General features: G+C 32.5%; 1 protein-coding gene across 6 annotated transcripts in view; it reads right to left on the bottom strand.

Annotated features, from left to right (window-relative positions):
- The window catches only part of Epha7 (EPH receptor A7), a 161,925-nt gene that overhangs the window by 29,288 nt on the left and 107,772 nt on the right, over positions 1–24,865 (bottom strand). For all 6 annotated transcript variants that reach the window (XM_074077998.1, XM_074078007.1, XM_074077994.1 and 3 more), the window contains exon 6: positions 2,179–2,303. In XM_074077998.1, the coding sequence (XP_073934099.1) occupies positions 2,179–2,303 (125 nt within the window). The remainder of the gene's footprint in view (positions 1–2,178; positions 2,304–24,865) is intronic.

The following is a 24,865-nucleotide window of genomic DNA, read 5'->3' as shown; positions in this document are numbered from 1 at the left end:
TTAGCAAGCAAAAGGCCACATGCTAGAAATTAAGATAGTTATTAAGTCAAGAAACTTAGTTAAAACCACCACTATAATGACAACAATTATATTCAATAAAACTGCATTTCTCACAGAAAAAAAAACACTTCTGTAAAGTAGTACATAATGGAGTATTTTAACAACATTTACCAAAATGAAAGTAAGATATTACTTGATTTATGATTTGATAGTGTTTTAATTCTACTTTCTTAGTTTTCAGATATAAAAATGAGGCTTGCAGAGTTTATTAACATAATAGTTACAGCTTTCTACCTTTATCTCATAAGCATCAAACACATTTTTATGTACATACATATGATAAGACTAAGAATTAAATAATTCAAGCATATAAAAACTGATCAAAATAATATTTAAATGAATAAATTTGAACTTTCATTGATGTGAATTTTATAGGTTAAGAATTCTTATAAAATTTTGGGTAGTTACTTATTTACTTTGTAATAGACACCTGTGCTAAACCCTATCTAGAAATTAATGTTTTGAAATCTGAAAATATCAGTCTGTTTGATTTACGTTCCAAATGCTATTTGCAAAAATATAAATAAATATATGCTTGAACTGAATTTAATGAAAGTGATCTATATGTTCATGATTACAATCATTTATGAAAGTGATGGTTGGCATTATATGTATCTCAAATAAAAGCACTAGGAATAACTCATACTAACTAGATGACATAAATATATGTGGACCATATGCTTGCATAATTGCAATACTAGCAATATTAATACTTTTTTGTATTAATTGCCTAATTTCCAAATTCACTGAATGTAGGTACATTCTATCTCTGCCATGTGAAATAGTAATTAAGAGTAGAGATTCTGAAAATATTTCAGATTTTTATCGTGTGAAAGTTTACTCTTGCCACCTTTTGTTTATTTATTTTTAAAAGGTATTTTATTGCCTTTGCAATCTGATACAATTTCATGAAGGACTATAACTGTTAGGTCTCACTGGAAAACAGCTGTAACAAAAAAAGTGTTAAAACCAACGATCTCCTTTAAAACACATTTGATGGGACAAGAAACGTATTCCTTGGCATAAAAATCAGGCATAAAAATGCAGCTTAGTCCAGGAAGACATAAGTTCATCATGGAAATAATAAGCACACATATTTTAAATGTGAACAATAAAAATTACCTTATTTAAAAATTTTTTTTCTTCAAAGGAAAAAAATGTACCTAATATCAATTAATTGTATACACTTCAATTTATTCAACTAAGTCAACTCTATCTCAAAGTTTTTCCAAAGCTTTAGGTCTATATTTTATAATCTTGTTTAAATAATTAAAATTAATTTGTGCATCACAGAACACCAGATAACTCAGTTAAGTCAATGCTAGTAATCTTTATTATTACAATTGCTGTCACAATGGTAATATTTTCCATGTTTCAAACTTTGAACAAGGATTTTTTGTGAGGTGAAACCTTGATAATAATTTGTGAGCAGGTTTTATGTATTTTTCTCTTTCTTGCCGAATGAGACATAGCTATATTCATATACTCAGATTTATCACTACTACTAAAACTTAACCATATAAGGAGAACAGAAGGGCCAGCACTTTTGTTCTAGCCATACTGTTTTACATGGAGGGAGGGGTGTTAGAAATGATTAGTATAATACATATGAAGTAAATTTCAGGAAGAATGTAAAGTGAAATAACATCATCTGCTTCTTAAGTCTAGAAAATACTGTACCTTTATTATGTAAAATATGTATGCTTGCTTATTAAATTACAAAATTATATGAGGGCATCACCCTTATCACTGAAGCCAAATAAATTAGATGAGCAATCAGGGCTCAAACATATATACAAAAGAGACACTTTTCACAATGCATTGGACCATGTTGTGTCTGTGGTACTAAATCATCCTACATCTAATTACCGTGATATCAAAACTTAATAAGTAAATACAACAAAAATGAAATATTTTCATTTGGGTAATGCAGAAATTGTGATTTTAATGGTGAACCACCGATTCAGGGAGATGGTTATGAAAAGATGGCTAAAATTAAATGCAAACTTTGAAATATTTCCAAATAATTGGCACAATGACCTGCGCTAGTGCACAATGCCAGGACAACACGAGACACACAGAAAACTGTTGTACATTTCAGCTGCACTCAGCACTTACCTTCTCGTAATACTTGATTTCATATTCCGTGATGACTCCATTGGGATGCTCTGGTTCCTGCCAGGAAAGCTCAACACTCCGCTGCAGCACTCTCTCCTTCATTACTCCGCTCACTTGCGAGGGAGCTGTTTGGACAAGATGTGTCAATAAACAATGAGAAAATTCACTGGATGCCTCAAATCAAATGTCACAACTGATCAGTCCCATGCTGTGCCAGTTTCATTAAGGAAAAGACAGCACCTTTTCATTGCTCACAATTCAGAACTAATGAATATTCAAACAGGACCTTATTACTGTTCATAAACCTTAATAGAAATTTAAATTAAAGTGCAAACAGCAGAAGATAGCATTGTTCAAGTTAGTGAAAAATGGAAATGATGGGGCTGAGAATGACAATTAAGCAAATGAATGCTAATTAAGGCTAGAAAATATGATTTCAGATTAATCTCTAGTGATAAACTAAGTCCAAATATTTATTTTGCATACAACAGCAACATACTTCTCAGAAGAAAAATAACTTAATACTATACAACAAAAAGTACACTAAATGTCTATTTTAATCTTCAGTTAAAGGGATCACACTTTCTTTCATTTGTGTGTGTGTGTGTGTATGTATGTGAGTGTGTGTATGTGCATGTATTCTCAAAGAATACGAATTAATCAAGGGAAAAATTTTCAAACTTCATTAGGTAAAGATAGAAGACAATATGAAAGTTGCTACAACTTAACTGTGCATGAGCACTCATGTACAGATGTTCACATACATCAGTTTTACTTATGTAACCTAGGCTTCAAGCTTTGGTAGAAGCTATTCAAAGCTAAAATCTTGCCTCCTCTTTCTATACAGATAATATATGCCTTGTGTTCTTTCATTCCAATTAGTGGCATATCCTCTTTTTGGTAGCTAAGGCTGTGGAATTCAGCAAACTAATTTGCTCTGTCTAATTTGCTCGGTGATGATTAACTAGTTGTCTTCTCTGTCTAAGTGCGTAGCTGTGCTGACTTGGCTGAGTTTCAGCAGGGTCATTATGTTTCATGTATCATGCTCTAGCTCATTCTGTAAAATATTTTCAGGCTGTTAATTTAATTTTCAGATGTCCGAAATTGTTAATAATCCTGCTGACAGCAAAGCAATTATATGGGGCTAAAGCCATTTAAGCAAGCTTCTGATGTTTATTCCTTTGGCTTTGTTTTGTTTCTTGAACTCCTTAATATTTTCTTGAATCAACATCTGAAAAACACATTTTTCACATCTTTCTTGCTTGGCAATTTTGAAGGAAGGACAGACACAGTAGATTCATGACTCCAATTTCTTCCCAGATTACTAATAAAAGAATAACTAGGCAGATTAAGTGGGACAAATTTCCTTTGATGAGGGTAGGTACTCAATAGATTATGTTATGTTTTCAATAATGCAAATTTCTAGTAAGAAATTTTTTTGTGACAACTTTGGAAACCTGAGTGACTGAAGTAAAGAAAAGCTTGTCTCCACAGTGCATTCTCTATATCCAGAGTACACACAGTTCATCACACAGACTGAAGGTCCACGAAGATGCCTGCCTAGTCACAATCCTGGGAAACATAAACCCCAAACAACTGTGTTGCGGTTCTTCTGAACAGATCATCTAGCAGTCTAATTTAGTTCACAAAAATCTAGAATGCAGCACAGGTAAAAAATATTGTGGAAAACACACTGAATTATCCAATGGGGTTGCTGGTCTCTCATCAGAGTTTACAACTTAATGTGTGCCACTTGAAACCAGGTTAGCAAAAAATAGGTGAGGGAGGTAATATGTGTAAAGTTTCAGGCCTCTCTCAAATAACACACATAACAATATGATTTCAGTATGAGTCAAATGATAAGAACTGTTTGGTGGTCATCCTAATAACAGTGTAAGAGGTCAGATACTCTGAATCCTCAGTGCATGGAAAGTGGGGTAGAAATATACCTCATGTATTTCTGCTACACAGATATAAATGCAGGATATGAGAATGAAATGAGACTTGAGTTTTGTAAGTTATAAACTAAAATTATATTCATTATTTCATCCTAGAAAAGAACTATTACCAATAATATTATGGTAAGTGAGGATTTGGCGTTAAAGAAGGGTGTCAAGAATATATTGGAGATATATGTTGAAATTCACACCACAGATCTAACAGTACACTGATAAAAACACATTTTCCTACTTTTGCACAGAGTCCTATCTGTAAGTGACTGTATTTCTGATTTTTGTATATTTATTTTACTTTTTACCCCTTGCTGATACTGTATCAAGATACATATTTTTAGAAGGCCAGCTATAGAAGTACAAGTACCTGGCCCTGGAGAACAGTGAGCTGTATGATAGGAAAAATATCTCTGACTTATATCTTTGAAATATGAGATTATGGCATAGCAAACGTGATTGTGCTTTCCTCTGAGTTTCAGTATCTTAGGCATATGCAACATAAAACTCACAAAATGTACAATTCATAAATGACAACTTCTCTAATATTGTCATATTCTTAAAAAAAGTCATTATTTACAAAGTTACGTGTAAAAGTACAATTGAGGCACTAGGTATGCTGGTGATAAAACAATGATTTTAATCATGCTTGAGCTACTAAATTAATCGCAGTATAACAATTTTACTGAGAATTCACTCATTCTTATACCAAAATATTTAATTAAATACCAACCTGAAGTTTATTTCTGAAAATGAAAAATATAAAACTAAATTACATGCACATTTAAGAGCCAATTAGATGATATGACATTAAATTATAATGTTCATAATTATTAAAATGAAATCAATATATTGCAATTAGAATTGACAAGATGCTAATAAATAGCAACAAACAATATGAACTGTAGGAAAACAATTACTACATATAGAGGAGCTGTTTAAAACGCATTTTAGCAAGTTCTTAGTGAATACTTAACATTAATTTCTCACCCAAGTTTCTAGAAATATTCAAATATGATAATTTCAACAGGAAAAGTTGATGGAACTATCTTTTTTTTTTCATTTTTCTTTTATTATTCATATGTGCATACAAGACTTGGTTCATTTCTCCCCCCTGCCCCCACCCCCTCCCTTTCCACCCACTCCACCCACCCCTCTCCCCCCCCCACAATACCCAGCAGAAACTATTTTGCCCTTATTTCTAATTTTGTTGTAGAGAGAGTATAAGCAATAATAGGAAGGAACAAGGGTTTTTGCTGGTTGAAATAAGGATAGCTATACAGGGCATTGACTCACATTGATTTCCTGTGTGTGGGTGTTACCTTCTAGGTTAATTCTTTTTTTTTTTTTTCATTTTTCTTTTATTATTCATATGTGCATACAAGACTTGGTTCATTTCTCCCCCCTGCCCCCACCCCCTCCCTTTCCACCCACTCCACCCACCCCTCTCCCCCCCCCACAATACCCAGCAGAAACTATTTTGCCCTTATTTCTAATTTTGTTGTAGAGAGAGTATAAGCAATAATAGGAAGGAACAAGGGTTTTTGCTGGTTGAGATAAGGATAGCTATACAGGGCATTGACTCACATTGATTTCCTGTGCGTGGGTGTTACCTTCTAGGTTAATTCTTTTTGATCTAATCTTTTCTCTAGTACCTGTTCCCCTTTTCCTATTGGCCTCAGTTGCTTTAAGGTATCTGCTTTAGTTTCTCTACGCTAAGGGCAACAAATGCTAGCTAGTTTTTTAGGTGTCTTACCTATCCTCACCCCTCCCTTGTGTGCTCTCGCTTTTATCATGTGCTTATAGTCCAATCCCCTTGTTGTGTTTGCCCTTGATCTAATATCCACATATGAGGGAGAACATACGATTTTTGGTCTTTTGGGCCAGGCTAACCTCACTCAGAATGATGTTCTCCAATTCTGATGGAACTATCTTGACCCATAAAGTTCTTTAAGTCTTTTGGGGGGAATAAAACATAAAAAGTAAATAAAATATAAAATAAACAAAGCCATGATGCACATTATTGATTGTATTTGGAATCTGCACTAATTATGATAAAATAAAATCTTAGAAAATTCAGAAATGGTTTCCATATTAGAAAGTGGTAAATCTCAATAGCATTACTACAAAATTGATAAAATTGATCCAATTAGAATGGAAAAGTCTAATGCTTTTAGAAAACTAAATTTGTGTGTTGGTTTTGTTAGGACAAAGAAGCTCTGAATTGGAAAATACTCAGTAACAAGAATGGTAAATTCACATATAAACTTAAACCAGTGAATATTTTACATGTTTTGAGTTTCAAAACACTCATACAGGGTCTTTGATCTTAATCAATTTCCAGTTAAAATTCAGTTACAAGAGGTATATTTAAATTATAGCATGTAACATTCATAAGAGTTCCATCTTCCCTTCCTAAAAGGTTATTCTTGTGTATATGTATGGGGAAATTTTCTAGCACAAATGGGTGAAAAGTATTTTGAAAATAGTGCAGTAGGCAGAATGATCCCGAAAGATGTCCACACCCTAATCTCTGGAATGTATGAATGTGTAAAGTTCATGGCAAAAAGGACATGGTAGTTAAAAGTAAAGGTATAGACCTTAAAATAAAAAAGTGCTAGATGTTTTCCAGTGGGACCAATGTAACCACATGAACCCTTAGGAGCAGAGACATTCCTCTAGCTAGGGTCAGAGAGGTGTTGTAGAAGAAGTCACAGTGACTTGAGTCCCAAAAAGGAATTATTTGATCACTGCTGGAGGGGCCATTGGGGAACATTAGAAGACATGGTGTTAGTTTTTAGGACCAATGACTGACAGTCAGGGAAATGGAGAATTCAGTCAATAAGGACAAAGGAACTAAATGAGTTTGTAGGTACATCTTCCCCAGAGCTTTAAATAAGCAGTAAAATATATGATATAATGATAAAATAAAATGAATGATATAATATAACATAGCATAAAAAAAAATCCCAGAGCAGGACTGTGATTTCAGTCCTGTGAAGTTCTCAGCAGAGGATCCAGTTGAGCCTCATTGTGCCCAGACTTGTGATTCAGAGAACTTTGGGGCAAAGAGTGAGTCTTGTTTCAAGTTGCTACATTTTAGGGTAATTTCTTATGGTAGCAATGGAAAATTATACATATACTGAAGAAAAGAGTAGACCTTCTGACATTTTTATTAGTTCTACAAATGAAGGTGAATGATTGCATGTTATAATAATGTGATCTGTCAAGCTTTGTGCTGAAAGAGCATGCAAGCGATTTTGACTTGACTGAGAACCGTAACACAGTATTTTACACAGAAAGTTTTCTATCATACATGAGGAAGGAAACAGTATTGTTTGTTTAGAATTCTGGTGGAGCTCATAAAATTGATTTTGTATTTTAAAATGTTATTTATAAGAATCAGAATTTTATGTACACTTGAATGTTCTAACTAAATTTCAACAAAGAATGAAGTAGAACAAATAAATCCATTTCAACAATACAACTAGGTAAACTAGGTAAACAAGCATGAAATGATCTTTTATTATGCATATAAAGATGTTAAATCTTTTCACATTTCTTAGAATTCCATTATATGACTACAAAAAGTGAAAATGAAGGGCTGGGAAAAGTGGTACATGCCTGTAATCCCAGCAATGTCAACCATGTCAGTCTGATGATATCAGGGCAAAAGTATGAGGCCCTACCTAAAAAACACATTAAAAGCAAAAGAACTGGTATGTGGCTCTGGTAGTAGATTCCTTTCCTAGCAAACATGAGCCCCTGAATTCAACGCTAAGTATTGCACCCTTCAAAAAACCATGAAAACCAAGATGTCTTTAGAACACAATCCAATAAGGATGTCATAATAACAGAATAATAGTCTTTTACTGAACATTTTTGTTTTTGAACAGTATCAGTATGAAATTAATTTTTAGAACTACTTTAAAATAAAAAAGCATGTGCATTATTAAAAGCTTAGTATTTTATAATACACAATTTTTTGTTTTCTTACTCTTCCCTATTGGTTTTTGGTTTTTGTGCTCTCTCTCTCTCTTTATATATATATATATATATATATATATATACTAAACTTTAATTTCTAAGCTACCAAAAAGAATAAATAAATGTTAGAAAAAGTACAAAATTATCATCAATAAAAAGCACAAAGACTACAGCCATTGAGTCTTCAACAATCACGAACAAACCATTTAACCATTTGTAATGGATGTCTGTCAAATTATATAGTTACAAAGCATGATTTGTGACTAAAATAAGCATAGAATATGATTCACAAATAAGTAGCTGAAAAAAATCAGTAGGGGATGAATTGATATTTTTTTCAAAACATATTATTTACACTGTTACTTAACACACTAGTTGGGATAATAATGTTTTTTTTAAAGGTAAAATATATTCTCAATAAACTCAAACGACAGCTTGAATAAGAGCTAAAGATAAGATATGAAAGTTCTGTAGGAAAATAACAATGATATTGAACTGACAAAGCATGAAAGCAAACACATTCTGGATACGGCCCTAGTCTAGCACAGATGGAAGTAATCCTGATATATTTCCAGTAGAGTATTAAAATTCATAACAGGAACAAGGCCATTGCTCCAGTTTGACCACATAAGAACAGTCTAGTTCTTTAAATCAATGGCTGTAAAAATGACCTAACAATACATCTTTCTGAGAATAAATTTTCCTTCTCTGTTATCACTAGATAATTGGTGAACAACTGCTTGGATGTTCAATTAATCACTGAGTTAGCACTTCCCAGCAAAATCTCTAACTCATATTCTTTCAGGGTCAAAGTGGAGAAAGTTATGGAGAAAGGTTATGCTGGCAGTGGTCCTAAGCACATATTAGGACTCCTGCAAAGCCCCACTAAAGTGCTGGTGAAAATGTCAGCTGGTGAAGGTTAATTTGCAATTCCAACTAAGTTTTTTTTATTTAATCGAATTCTTTTGAATGTAAAATTTAAGTAAATATAACATTGAACATAGTAGGTATAAATTAGGCAGCTTCTCAGAACTGATGTCTCACTCCTTCCAGTCCTATTCACAGAAGAATAACGGGGTGACGACTTAATAAGACAGTACAGAAAGGTGAAGGAACCTTGAGACTGAGTCACATGTTAGTCATCTTCTCAATTAATAGCTAATGCTATTGATTTTACTAGTTTGATTCTATTCAACAAATATTTGCTTGAGATTTACTAGATGCAAGTTTAATCCATGTTTTAAGTCTTAATTTCCCACTTTTGTCCACTACACTGCAGTAATTCTAAGTGCTGGTACCTCCTGAGACTAGAGATGACAACTGATCATTCATACATTTAATACTTACTGATAACCAAAATGTTAGTTTTCTGGGATACAATGATGAAAAGACCCATAGGTAACTGCTGAATGGATAATAGTCCTAGAACCTGCTGATACCAAAAGAGATTAAACTGAATAAAGATTATTTTTTTAAAAAACACCCTTTGAAAAAATGGCAAAGGCACATATATGCTAGAACACTCAAAAAGTACAACAGTGAAAAGTGAATCCCAATTTGGTCTCCATGTTACAAAGCTCCCTTTCCCTAAAGTAACCACTCTTAGCAGTTTCTTTGATATCCTTCCACAAATAGTCTGGTCAAATACAAATGAATTCATCATCTTATCAGTGATATCATTCTAATAATATAGTTCAGGAGCTTGAATTTTTCATTTATACAGTACTGCATTTTATAAGTTGTACTACTTCACACATCCAGATTTACACCGATCTTTTATCCATATATGAATGTACCATATTTATTTGACCACATCCTTATCAGCGATCATGGTTCTTTCCCACCTTTTTCTTACAAAGTATGATGTGATAAAACTGCCTGCAAACCAGTTATCTTGTAATTCTCTAAGAAGAATAATCTATTGCAGAGTGTTCTAGTTCTTTTAGGTGGAAAAGAGGTGGAGAAAGTTATATGATCTGAATAGGCAAAATGTACTCATTGTCAAAACCAATTAGAGTGATTGCTTTTGAACGAACTATAGAAAAGATCCCTGAAAGTATAGTCTTAGAGTGATTGCTTTTGAAAAGGAAATGAGGACCAAAAGATTTTATTCTTTGAAGTATTCTAGAGCATTGGCACACAGACCGAAAACCCTCACCAGACTGGATCCTCACTGTGCTGCAGTGAGCTTGTGTTGAGAAGTAGGGCTCTTGTGTCAGCACCAACCACGTCAGTAAGCACAATTGTGAACTGTTCAGCTGATTGTTTTTCTTCGCAAGATTTCTTGAAGAAAGAAGCATTTATTTTTCTTTGCAACTTCCTTGATCATTTTCTTTCTGATGCAAGCAACTTATCTGTCACACACTGCCATTTAGAATAGCAGTGTCTTTTAAAAGAACTCTAGTTAAGTACACTTCACGGTTACGCTAAAATGCCCAGAAGGTAGGATCACTACAACAACATGTCTATTGATTTCTGATGAGAGCTCCATTCATTCAGAACTTCAACATGTAATTTTTCATGGCTGATTATAGTATAAACAAAGAGCTGTATGGACTACAAAACGATGCAGTCTCAGTTCAACCTTCTGGGAGATCACAATACAGAAAACAAGTTAAAACATGAATGTACAAATGCAATCTGAATGCAAAACTAAATATGATAGCACAGATAAAATATAAATCAAGTTTCAGCAAATCCTTGGAAGACACTGAAGAGCCAAACACACAAAAATCTTTCCTTGGTGTCAGAAAAATTATAATTCAATTATTTGGACATAATAAACACACATTTAAATTTCTTATTAGGGATGTTTGCATTGTAATTATAATCTCTAAAACATAACTTTCTATCAAGTAGGTAATAACAGACAAGGTTCAAGGTTGGACCCATGATTTTTCACTTCTGTGGCCTCCAACAATAAGTAACATTGAATCATTTTTGCTCTACTAGATTAAATACAGAATTAGTCTCTGTTGACAGTGTCTACAGTGTGGTATTAACTTATTTTATATTTGTCTATCTCCTCAGCTATTTTTTTAATGTTTCTCAAATAGGATTAGAAAATAGAAATTGGAGTCCAAGAGACAGCCACCAGATTGCACATAGGGTCCATCGCTTATTTGCTGTGTGACCTTGAGTAAGAAACTGAACCTCCCTCCACTCAGGTTCATATACCTTTAAAATAGGGATAATCAGAGAGCGCCATTAATAAATAAGATTGTTATAGAAAACATATTTACATACACAGGTTAAATATTGAAAACCATTCCTGGCACATGGTGATAATTCTCTAAAATTACTCACTATATAATTATTATATTTATTTTGCCTGTCTTAAAATAACTGATGTCTGAGACCCATTACAGAACACTTTGATTCTAAGATCAGACTCAGGCATCAATATCTTTCAAATGTTCAGATAAATGCATAGATAAAGTTGCTGGACGGCTGGGTTTGGGAACAAGTTGGGATAATAGCACACTTCATAATAATGTGGACATTTAGATTTTTAAATATTGTATCAGCAGTTATAATAATAATAATAATAATTAATAGCTATTTTAGTAAATGATCAGTTTATATAATTTATGCTCTATTTTATAGGTCTCAGGTACAAAAGTAAAATTTCAATATTAAATCATTTAGAAGGGATACAACATGTAAAAATGAAAATGAAATTACTAAAATGGGAGGAGGACTACTGAGATACAATTTTTTTAAAATGGTATTTCTCACTTTAGTGTTCAGGAAACTATGATTTTTGTGATTTTTTTAACCACCTTCACATTTGGAGAATCAGGATTTCTGGCTCCATCTCTAATTTTCCATGAATCTGTAGCAAAAAACTACCCTATCTATAAGGTCAACTACATGACTATGGTTTTGCTTTAATGATGGAATATTTATAGAAATGTTCTATCAGGAAGTATGGAGTGGCTATGGATGCAGCCAGACCCTCCTTTATTAATGAAAATGAGCCCTTGAATAGAAGATGCACAAATATTACTTAAGGGCGTCACATACAGCACAGAATGACACTTTCAGTTGTGTACATTTTCTTTGACTTTTTAGAGCATGTTTTTAATTATAAAGACAGGATTATATATTTCACTTCAATCACAAAAATATAATGTCAGTTGACAATTTTTGAGACGTTAGCTTAGTCCAATTGTTTATGTATGAATGTATTTAATATTAATCTTCATGACTATATATTTGAGTGTTTTAAAACATTAATTTCTATATTATGTATGGATTTTCCAAACTATTTTGTATGTGATATACTGTAGCTATATTTCCTTGTAGCATGTACATTAATATAATCCCTTTTTATATAAGGTTAGTTTTACATATCATAAAACTCTGAATGATTCTTGTATAATACATGCAGCAATATTTACATTCATTTATATGCATCTTTATGTGCTTTAATAACCTTACTATTTCCTCTTCTAAGTATCTATACAATATTTAAAATATTTTTGTATTCATTATAATATTCTGTAATTTTACAGATATATTTTATTTTTAAGTATATCAAAATAAGTATTTAGCAAATTGTGGCTTGTTTATTAAAAACAGGGTAAACAGGAAGAATATTAATGAAGAAGGAAATATGAAATTTGTCTTAAAGGAAATTCTAAATACATGTTAAGTACTTTTGCAATTTGTATTTAAAAGTTTTTGCTCCATAAAATATAAGTTACTGCCCAGACAGCTAGGCATAAATAAAAATTGCATTAGATTTCCTAAGCCTGGGTACTACTTGTGCAATGTGGCATTCATTTATTATATAATATTTAAGGAGTAAATTAATGTAGCTTCCTAAAGTGGGTACTTAGTACCCAGGAGCCATTTTTATGCACTGGGAAAATCTGCAATACAATATACATGTATATATATATATTATTACAATATTGTTATGACAGTATTTACAATATTTAATTATTACAATATTATTACAATACTATACATCTATATATAGAGAGAGAGAAACCAATTTATGAATAAGTTTAGTTCAAAAAGTTAATTCAGAGTTTAGTAGTTTCTAACCTGGACTTCATTTACTAAACAAACAATACCGCAAATACCACATGTTAAAATAGTGTACAGTTGCACAGAAAAGATGTTGAACACTATTATGTTTTAAAAGTAGTAGCTGTACAAAACAGGAAAAAAAATGAATACATGTTAGTTATTGCTAGAGAATGCACGAGCATCAGCACAAGTATTAAGACGCTCTTGAGCCTTCCAACATTCTGGGGTCTCCCAATCAGAGACAGAAACTGAACAAGGTTTGTTTGTCATCCCCTCTTTCCCTTCTGTTGCTCCCTAGGGTGTTTTTACTTTATCCCAAATATTATCTCACCTACTAGTTAGGAAATTGATTTTTAACATTAAGATGAGACTACTATTTCCCTTGAAAAATAAAATAAAAGGAAAAGGAATGATAGCTGATAAGAAGAAAGGACTTGATATTGGGAAGGAAACTAGCAAGGTCTACCATCCTTTCTCAATAACAAGGAAAAGACAGAAGCCGCTCATAACTTTACCCCACAAGCCCCCACAGTTAACTTCTCTTACGGGTGTTTATGTTATCACTTAATCTGTACTTGTCCATTTAAAAACTAGGTAAGAAAAATATTTTTCCTTGTTTGGCTGCATCTGGGAATTATTTCAGGTACTCTTTTCCCTTTAGGGTCATGCAGTTGGGGAAAACTTTAAAAGGGCAAAGGTCAGGACTGTACTAGTCACTGCTACAGCAGCTGATTTAAATTGATTTCCAGTGAGATAAGACATTTACTAGGCAGCACAAATATTATGTTGACTAATATGAATAGAGTATTTGAAGAAATAACAACTTTGAACAATATCATGTCATTTAAACCACTTTATACTTGAGAAACAGCTTTGTGAAAGAAAAGTCAAATTGATTCAGAGTACTAGCAAGGTATTCTTTATCAGGCATCTTTAATGTATCTTAAGTATATAAATTTATTTCTCTATAAATTGCCTCTTTATTTTACACAACTGTCTTTTTTCTTTCCATTGGAATCTACCTAAAAGATTTTACATCACCTCAACTCTTTGCTGTGAAAATAAAATTGCTTCTCAAAACTATATCCATTTCCATCTGAAGGAGAATCTCTTTCTTCCCATTACAGATATAAATATGATCAAAATAACAAAAAAAATTGATCCTTTGTCTCCAGTTCCTCAGTTCCATTCATGTTTCAACATTCACAAATCTGGTTTCCATTTCATTCGACTGACTGAGTTAATGTCAAGGCCACTTCTACTTTTCTTTAATGCTCTGTAGCAACAATATTGTTTTTCTCTCTCTCCTTTTTCCTGGATTCCAGATATCTTCTAGTTTTTCTGCTTTCCTTTCAGCTTGAAAGTCCATTCTTCTCAACCAGCAAATTTCCTCAAAACTACCTGAAATAATGGTCACCTTCTGTGGTCATTAGGGAAATCCAAATTAAAACTACATTCACATATCATTTGACACTCCCCAAAGAAAAGACTCAAATGAAAAATATACTCAATAATAAGTAAGAAACAACCTAAATATCCACCACTTGGTGAGTTGAAAAAATGGGATAAAAAGGAAAAGAATGAATCAATTAAAATGAGTTAGGCGGTATATGCTACTCATTTTGAGGTATGTACACCTAAAAAAACATTGTGCTAAATGAAAGAAGCCAGATCCAGAATAGCCATATTGTGTGAGTCTGTTTATATGATATGTCTAGAAAATGCAGTTCTAATAGAGACACAAAACAGATTATCAGTTGCCTGAGTCTCAGGGTGGGAACAGAGTGTGACCATAAAGAGGCATGAAGGATCATATTACAATAATGGAATTGTTTTAATCCTAGATTGTGGTGATGATTATGTAACAGGAAATTTACTTTAAAAATTGTTGAATTATATACTTAAAATGGGTAAGTTTTATGGTATGTACATTTTTCTTAATGACAGTTACTTTAAAATACTTCATTCACTTTCCATGTCCTTTAAATAAGGACCAGTATCCTTACCATGCCTTATTGTACAAATCATCTTATCTTTGTAGCTTCCCACTCTATAAAACTCCCCTCACCCTGTGCATTCCGTACTTCTGTTTTGCTCCTCTGTGGAGCCTACTTTTTTTTTTCACACCAAGTTGAGATCCCCAACTTGTTTAAGTAAAATTCACCTATCGTGTTCTTGTAGAATTAAGAAACCTGTCTTTGCAGTATTTCAGAACTACAAATTGACCTGTGCTTGTGGGATTATTTGATGAAAGCCTGTGTTTCCTACACTAGTATGCTCATTTCATAAAGGTTTGTGGTGGGGTCACATCTGGTTTTTCTGAAGAATATATTCCCACTGTTTAATCACAGTACCCATCTATACTGAATGAGCAAAGTCTCTCATTCATCAAAAAGTTTCCTCTAGAATAGTAAACAATTTTTTAAGGTTCTAGGTTAATTACTCTAAAATTAAAGCGAAAGCATTTTGTAGAACTCTGAAAATTTTTCATATACCTTAAGATTATGTTCTATATTTTTGACTAGTGTTTGTGATGCATATTGCAATTTTCTAAGAGATAAAAATCATAAAATAAAATATGATAAAACTAGAAACAAATTAGTGATGCCATGTATGATTAGGTAGATGATGACTTGAATTTCAGCAATTACTTTTGGTAATTTCCTATACACCACAAAAATGAAAATTTTGATACTCATGAATTCAAACTAATAAGTTGCAAGGGTCTTGTTTTTGGCAGTTCTGAGGATTGAATTCAGGTCTTCCACAAAGTGCTCTACTATTTGAGTCATGTCCCAGGTCCTTTTGCTTTTTAGTTTGTTTTTCAGAAGGGTCTCACATTTTTCCAAGGTCACTTTCAAACTCTCCTTCTACCCATGCCTCCCTAGTAACTCTGATTACAGTGTGAATCACAATTCTTGGTAGTAACTCATATAGCTTTAAAACTGATTATTTTAATAATTATTTAGAATAATTTACTACCAGTATTCTGAGCCTTTCTTTTTCTTTTAAACAAATGCAGACACATTCTCTCATAACATTTGTCTTCCTGAACATAAATTTAGAGATCAAGTGTGGGATGTAAAATAATTGGTTGTATATAGCAAATTGTTAATAAACTAAGCCTTACAAAAATGGTAGTTTCAATCCCCATGAATCTGTTTTTAAAGAATCACAAGTCCCTTAACTTTAAAATTATTTTGGATAGAAAAACAAAATACAAATTACAGAAGTATAAACTTTTAAAATCTAAAGTGATGTAAGTCTATATTCATATAATCATGAGTTTCCTTAATAATAATTCTAAGTAATTTCTATGAAATAAAATACTCATGGTTCTCCATTTACAATATCTAAGCTAAGAGTTTCCTTTTAAACATCTCTATGTTTAATAAATGTGTGGGAATGAGGATCTTCTAGTATTCATACTTAAACAATAGTCAATACATGGAAATAACATTGGAAGTTTCTTCAGTTCTGTGATTAATTTGTCAGGTCTAATTCTGAGAGACTGGAATTAATTCATGAAAATTAAGGTGAATCCTGCTGATAACTTTTGATCATCCAAAAGTTGCCTGTGGAACAGAAAGACTTCCTTCCTTCTTTCTTCTCTATCTCTCACAACCTTTTATTTAACTTTTAGGCTATTTATTCATTTAGTCTTTGGTCTTTTATCTTGAATCAGTAGTCTTTCCAGAGCCTATCACCAAGTCTTGGCAACAATATTTGTTTCCTGAGATGTGAAGCAGGGCAGAGTCTGAGTACCTTCCATTACATGTTCATATAAAATCCAATCTTATGAAATGACATACACAGAATCTTTAGGATGCCCATTGTCCAAGCTTTTTAAGACCAGTGGCCTAGCACAGAGTTACATGACTGATGTATTAAAACAGAATTATGCTTAATGTAAGTATCATCTTCATTTCATCATCACCAGTAAAACAAAAACACAAAATACCACAATGGTATACAATAAATATAACACTGAAATAAAGCCTGATAGTTTACATTGTATTACCCTGCAGATGTACACTTAATATTTGTAATTCACTGATCAACAACTGCTCAATTGCTCTGTTAAATGAGTACATTTTCTTTTTTGTCCAGTAATAAAATATTTTTCCTATGTTACTCTTTTCTGAAATATCTCATTATACTTCTGAACACATTCCTCAGTTCTGTTCTAAAATATATCCCAAACAAAAGCAATTGGGTAGTCCACTTTATTTAGAAACTGCGACATATCAGTGAAAAAAATAAAGGCAATAGTGTCTATGGTTACACTCTTTATGAATTTATTTTTAATGGAAAATTCCTTATACAGAATTTTAAAATACAGATGTCTGAAACTGACAGTTATTTTTTAAAGTTTTCTTTAAATTAAAGAAAAAAGTATATAAACACATGGTTAAATAAACAGTACTTGAGAACACTTGCAAAACAGATTAATATTCTTCCTCTAAATAGCACATAAGAAAAAAACTGATGCCCAATTATGAGGTTATGTTTTCAAGAACTAAAGTGTTATAAAAAGTAACGTGCTTTTCCACATGCTAACGGAAGAAACAGAAAGGTTCTTTAACATTTAGATAGGAATGAATCTACCTGAAGAAACTCTGAATGTTTTCACATGAAAAGACAAAAGTGTTCAAAACTTTATTTTCAATGCTACTTAATATCTTCATTTTTATCTTCATATTTTAAATATATGTCTAGAAGGCTGATACTAGTTAGAAGAATAAGCACAGATATACTTGTTATTGGAAAACTATTAATTTAAGAAAAGGGAGGTAAAGATGCAGCACTCTCCTTGTATAAAAAAGAGGTATGATCTTTTGTTTCATTTTCTTCATTTGTGTTGCCACATGACCAAGCTGACCCCGATAAGGTTAGGGAGTACCACTGTATTATTCTGTTAATATCTATTCCTTCAGATCAGTATCAAGAAATTCCCTGCTGTAGCTAAAGTCCACCACACTCCAGTAAGTATATAGAAATAGCTATTTTACACTAATAATAATCTGTACAGAAAAACTTACCTTCACAGGACAAACTTTCATTTTACAGCATAAATATAATAATTCCAACAACTTCTATAAACTCTAGTAGATAGCAAGCAATCATTGAATCACGGGCAATATATGTAGAAGACAGTGATGGGGGGAGTATTCAAGATAAATATCTCCCCGGCCAGTGCTCCATTTCTAGTGTTCTGCTCTCATTTTGAAGGAAATATAAGCTTTTTATTCATGCTGATTTGTGGAAGCAAGTGGGTGAGAAAGATATGATTCTTTCATTCAAAGATATTCACAAATTATATAGATGGAAAATAATATTGGACCTTGTAATATTCAAAAGAAATGATGAATCATTTTTCACACTAATAATTTGAAGATTTAAACAATATAAAATAATTATGCTTACTTAAGGTTAAATAATTTTAAAACCATGTATAATACAGAAAAGGCTACGTAAAGCTGTACCATGTATTGATAATGATTTTCAATTATAATTCAGTTTGCTAATTTGACTTGTAAAACAGTCTCTTAAGTTTATGTGGTTATATTCTTTTCTTAAACAGTTAAATTTTTGGTGATGATTTTTAAGAATCCTCCGGTGTTTTATGTCAAGATTTTTAATAAATTCTGAAATATTTTTCATTTGCTTTAAAATATATGTTTTAAAATTTGAGATAAACTTCAAAAAGAGATGTGAAGTTAAGTCATTTAGGAAAATGAGATACGAAGATTTATCTGTCATTATTTTTTATAAACCAGTGCTTGCTCCTAAGATCATTTTTATGAAATCCCTTGTTTCTTTGTTTGACATTTGAAATAAAATATCGTCATTTTTATGTCTTTTTAAAACCAATCTGTCAACACTGGTATCAAACAACTTTGAACTGATGTTGAATTGTGTAACAAGTGACAATATCAACTCCCAAGACAGCCAAAAAGCTTGCTTCATGAATGCATTGTGACAGGTCAGACACCAACCTGATACTTACAAATGTGCAGCAGCAATACACAGCCATCACACATAGTAAAGAGAAGCTTCAATTTCTTCGGAAGGAAGAAATTTTTATATTCTCTGAAAAAATATTATATGTTAATTATCATTCCTTTGTCTTTGTTATGATGGTGTTGTATTTTTGAGGAGCAAAAATGCTTGCCACCTGCTTGTGGATAAAAACTCTGGCCTGTAGGTACTGCTGTTTGTAAATGACTCCCAAAGGCAACAAGACATCGTTTTCCCAGGTGGGCTACTCATTTACTTTCTGTTTTCTTTCTCCCACTATTCATCTATGCTGACAAGTGTCAATTATGGACAGGAGATTTATGGGACAGGAAAGATAAAGCCCAATTTACAAATCATTTCCCGTGCAAGCAGACAGGTGCAATGACAGAGCCGACTTGCTGTAATTGAATTTCTTGCTGCTATCTACTCAGTCACAAGAAGATGTCAACCTCAAGGATGTTAGCTGTGGAAAAAGTCTTAATATACTATGATTTTGAATGTGGAGATGACAGTATAGCTTGGGTTTTAACATGGACTCTCAATGGAATATAGTAAATTTTTTTTCATGTAATAAGGATTCTCCTTGACCCTAACTAGGCAGGGTATCACGAACAATATTTTCAGTCTAAATTTAAGTATAATCATAATTATGTTTAAGAGTATCTATTCTAATGAATCAAAAGTTGATTTAGATGGAAGTACTTATGTCCTAAAACTGAAGAATATTTGCTAGAACAATATATATATTTTTGATGGGTGACTGAGCTTGAGTCTCATTAAGAGAAATGTTTCTCAAAATATACAGATTTAAAACGAAATGAAATTATGGTGTTATACATTTACAGTTACATGTTGTTTCCTTTAAAAAATATGTAATGTTTCATCAGAGGGCACTCAGGTTATGTTAATTATAGTTCATTAGCTTTTTAAAATTAATTTATAACTATTACTTATTGCTTTTATATGTTTAACTTAAATCCAACTTTTCAAATTCATATATGAATAGAAAATGTATAGCATTGACAATAAATCGAAATGTGGGAGGGTTACAGAATGTAGAAAACAATCCATGCCTTTGATTTTTCTTGTATACATCATATTGAATTTATCTGAAACTTGTGAAAATCTCTATTTAAAGATAGGTTTGCTTGTTTAATGGTTATCTTTTTAAAGGTTATGATTTAAAGGTTTTGAATTGTCATTTTCTGAAAACAGAAACCTAAGTCCTACAGCATAGTTACTTTCTGAAATTGAAGGGCCAGGAAAGGGGGACACACTAGAATGGGTAGATGGTTGGGTGAGAGGTGTGTGTGTATGTGTGTATGTGTGTGTGTGTGTGTGTGTGTGTGTGTGTGTGTGAGAGAGAGAGAGAGAGAGAGAGAGAGAGAGAGAGAGAGAGGTGGTGTTGGACAGATTTTGGTCAATTTCTTTTAATTCTAAAAACAGAAAGAAAAATGTTATCCTATAGCACTGCTTCCTAAGAGATACTTAAAAGTTGATTTCATGTTACTGCGGTTTGAACTCAGTCACTAGAGAGAGACTTTCAGTCCTTTTTGCTCAATGCATTTATTTTGAAGATAGGGACTTGCTCTTTCCCCAGGTTGGCCTGAAGCATGATTCTCATATTACAAGGTTTCCCACTCTAGCCTGCCACCAGGCCAGCTATTGGTTGAGACAATGTCTCATGAACATTTTGCCTGGGCTGGCCAGGAATTGTTATCCTCCCAATCTCAGCCTCCCATGTAGCTAAGATTATTGGCTTTAACCACATATCTGGATTTTATTTTTTATTTTATTATTTATTGCTGGGCTGGGAATCAAATTCAGAGACAGGCACATGCCAGGTAAGTGATCTACCACTGAGACATACCACTTAGCCCTTTATTTCCATCTTTAAATATAATTAATGGATTATAGAAAGTGATATCATAAGCCATTTTGAATTTACATTCATATGTATACTCAAATTGCATTAGTAAAGGAAATTTTGTTTTGATAGGTACTGTTACATCACGTAAGCACTTTTATAAATTTATCATTTGACCAGAAGACAGGAAATTTTCCAAGTTGTGTGTTTTAAACAATATTTGGTATACTGCTGTATATAAAACATATTTTGCTTTTCATCATTATGTTTTAAAATGGTCTTTTCTTCTGGCCTTTTGAGATTCCCTTAATGCACTTATTCACTAACTATCCTCGTTTGCTCAGTTTTACAGTTTTGATTAGGTTGATTTTCTTTGTTTCATGGTTTTGTAATTCTTCCTTTAAAAAAGATATATACTAGCTTCTACTCCTTTGTAACATATGTATTATATTTCTTCTTGCTTATGTAATTTATAAGCTTGTTTCTAAAGTCAATTTTATGACACCTCTTTTTTAATGGACTGTGTTTCCTAGACATTCCTTTTCTAATCAAATGTCATAAAGGTAGACTTCTGTATTTCCTTCCCAAGTGTCTTTACTGAACTGATTTGACTTATGTGTATATTGTAAATGATGTTATAGTAATATCTATTTAATTATGTTACTTCCATATGTTTGAGATTTCTATTCTATTATTTTGCTCATATTTTTTCAAAATTCCACAACTTTATAAAATATCATTGCATTGTTTTGTTTAAATTTTTTTAGCTATTCCTGACCCTTTATCCTTTTTCACTTAATTCAGAAAGTTAATTGTTGAAGTTGTGTGCACAAACTCATAGGCAGATGTAAAAAACATCACACACATGCAAAGTAATGTATCACTTTCACAATGGGGATATGTTCTATGTTCTGACAAATGCTCTGTTAGGCCATTCTGTCATTGGGCAGAAATGATAAGCATGTATTTACCCAAATCTATTGCTATAGTCTACTGTAACACCTAGGCTATATGGTATAGCCTATTTATTGCCCAGGCTACAAACCTATTCATCATGTAAATTCTGTAGACAATTGTAGCAAAATTTCAGGTGTTTCCAGAACTAAGAATATCTAAATATAGAAAAGGTACAATAAAAAAATGAAGTGACAGGAATTTTCAATTTCATTATAGTATTATGGGAACACCATCATTGATTAAAATGTCATTAGGGAGCTCATGACTATATATCATATACACACATAAATACACATATATATGAAACATTTTTTGCCATGTGCCACAGTATGGACTAACCTCAAAGACATTATTCTAAGAGAAATAAGTTAGACTCAGAAAGAAAAATATTGTATGATCACTCTAAAATGTAGAATCTGAATGAATCCAAATATACATAGATAATAAAACAGTGATTATGAAAGACTGGTGAGGCAGGAAATGGGAAGATGTAGGTCAGAGTATTCAACATAGCAGATATGAAGAATGGATATATAGAGATATCCAATCTATAATCTGAGGGTAGCAGTGAATAAAATTCACTGTATTTGGGATTTCTAATAAAGGAGTGGATTTTACCTGCTCTAGCTACAAAAAATGGGGTGGGGGTGAGTAACTGTGAAACTATAGGTGTTTTCAATTGCTTACCTACAGCAGTATGTATGTATGTATCTATCTATCTAGCTATTCCATTACTTCATTTCAATCTTGTGCCTTTAATACACAAAGTAAAATTTACTTAAAAAATAAAAATAAATATATGCTTTCTTATGGGTTTGAATTCACTTCCCAATTTTCATATGCTGCATACTAAAGAAGGTACCATGGAAATAACTTCCAAATTGAATCCTCAATCTTCTGAAAAAGCATTTTCAACATTTGATCATTAGGAAAAAAGCAACTTAAGTATCTTTCCCAAGATCAATAAATGTATGACACTAAAATCTCACAACTACAATGTAGATTCTACATGATCCAGGCATAGCTCTCTTGATAAGCAAAGTGAGATCACTTATTTGCAGGTTATTGTGTATTGATCTTGAGTAAAGCATATTTTACAAGCAAGGTTCCCTTCATTCAGTATAGCCATAGAGATCCCAATCCATATTTCATAAAAATAAGTTTTGGTTTTCTGTATCTACTGAGAAACTACTTTACTTTGATGCCCATTTAGTCCTTTATTAATAATTGGTTTAGTTCTGTCTCCCAGAGGTGACTGCAGTTCTGTACTGTGGTTCTGAACCAAGGAAGATTTCGAGAAATGGAAGGTTCTTTAAAAGTGCAAGTTGCCACTGGTTATTAAAATAAAAAGCTTTCTTATATACAACCTTGTCAGCAATAGCACTTAGTGACCTACAGGGCAGCTGTTTACTGAAAACAGGAACTCAGTAATTGAAGTCCATATATACTGTATCACCAAGTGTGCACCAAGCCATATTACAAAGGCTTGAGCTAACTGCTTTTTTAAGCCACCGAAGTCTCTACTTCAGCATATGTCTGTGCCCAAAATACTCAAGCTAGCCCTCAATTTCATTATAATATTTTGCTTGTAATTCCACATTGATTAAAGATGGAAGTTGGGTAGGACAAAACTAGTCCTCAGCTAAACCAACTTTAGCTTTACATATGTGTCACTGCAGAGATTATACTTCAAATAGGTTTTTGGTAGGTTAATATCCTGTTAAACAGACATTTTCTGTGAATTATGAGTGCCCTCTTTTCAACCTACTGTTAATTTTTATACTGAACCTAATATAATTCACAGATGAAGAAAAGTTTTGATTTTAGTAACAGGATATGTTGCACACGGACAAAATTACCATATGTTGAACAATTTTTTAGGCTCTATATTAGTATTTTCGCATTTATTATCTCACTCCTCAAAATACAAACTGACATTGCTTTTGTCATTTTATACATGACATTTTGAGGCCCAGAAAGGTAAGGAAGTGTGCCCATGACACATACAGAAGCACTGTAGAACAAATTTAAAATTGTGTAGGTTAGAATGCTTAGTATAGTACATGAATTGTTACCTTAGTTTGTTGTTTCTGGAAATTATCATCGGATAATTTACTTTTCTTGAATTCAAAGTGACTATAACAACTTCTTTGATTACAATTTATAGCTTGGATCTCTCCTACATTTCTTCTCAATTTGTAATAGAGTCACTGAGAATATTAGAATTAGAACAACCCTTAGTACACTAGGATCTAATCCACATGAGGACAGAAACTTTGCCTTGCTGATTATTGCAGATTCAACAGCAACAGCAGTAGTAGGAACATAGTGGGAATAGAATTAATAAATTAAAATATCTTTTCCAAGGGTCAATAGCTCAAGTGGCAGATTCCCTGCCTAGCAAGCATGAAGCCCTAAGTGTAAACCCCAGTTCTTACCTAAGACACCTAAAAAACTAGCTAGCATTTGTTGCCCTTAACGCAGAGAAACTAAAGCAGATACCTTAAAGCAAATGAGGCCAATAGGAAAAGGGGACCAGGAACTAGAGAAAAGGTTAGATCAAAAAGAATTAACCTAGAAGGTAACACCCACACACAGGAAATCAATGTGAGTCAATGCCCTGTATAGCTATCCTTATCTCAACCAGCAAAAACCCTTGTTCCTTCCTATTATTGCTTATACTCTCTCTACAACAAAATTAGAGATAAGGGCAAAATAGTTTCTGCTGGGTATTGAGGGGGGGAGCGGGAGGGGGCGGAGTGGGTGGTAAGGGAGGGGGTGGGGGCAGGGGGGAGAAATGAACCAAGCCTTGTATGCACATATGAATAATAAAAGAAAAATGAAAAAAAAAATAAATAAAAAAAAT

The sequence above is a fragment of the Castor canadensis genome, chromosome 1 (genome assembly GCF_047511655.1).
Source record: "Castor canadensis chromosome 1, mCasCan1.hap1v2, whole genome shotgun sequence".
Taxonomy (NCBI): domain Eukaryota; kingdom Metazoa; phylum Chordata; class Mammalia; order Rodentia; family Castoridae; genus Castor; species Castor canadensis.
The sequence above is the reverse complement of the archived record's forward strand: the minus strand, read 5'-3'. Positions and strand labels throughout refer to the sequence as shown.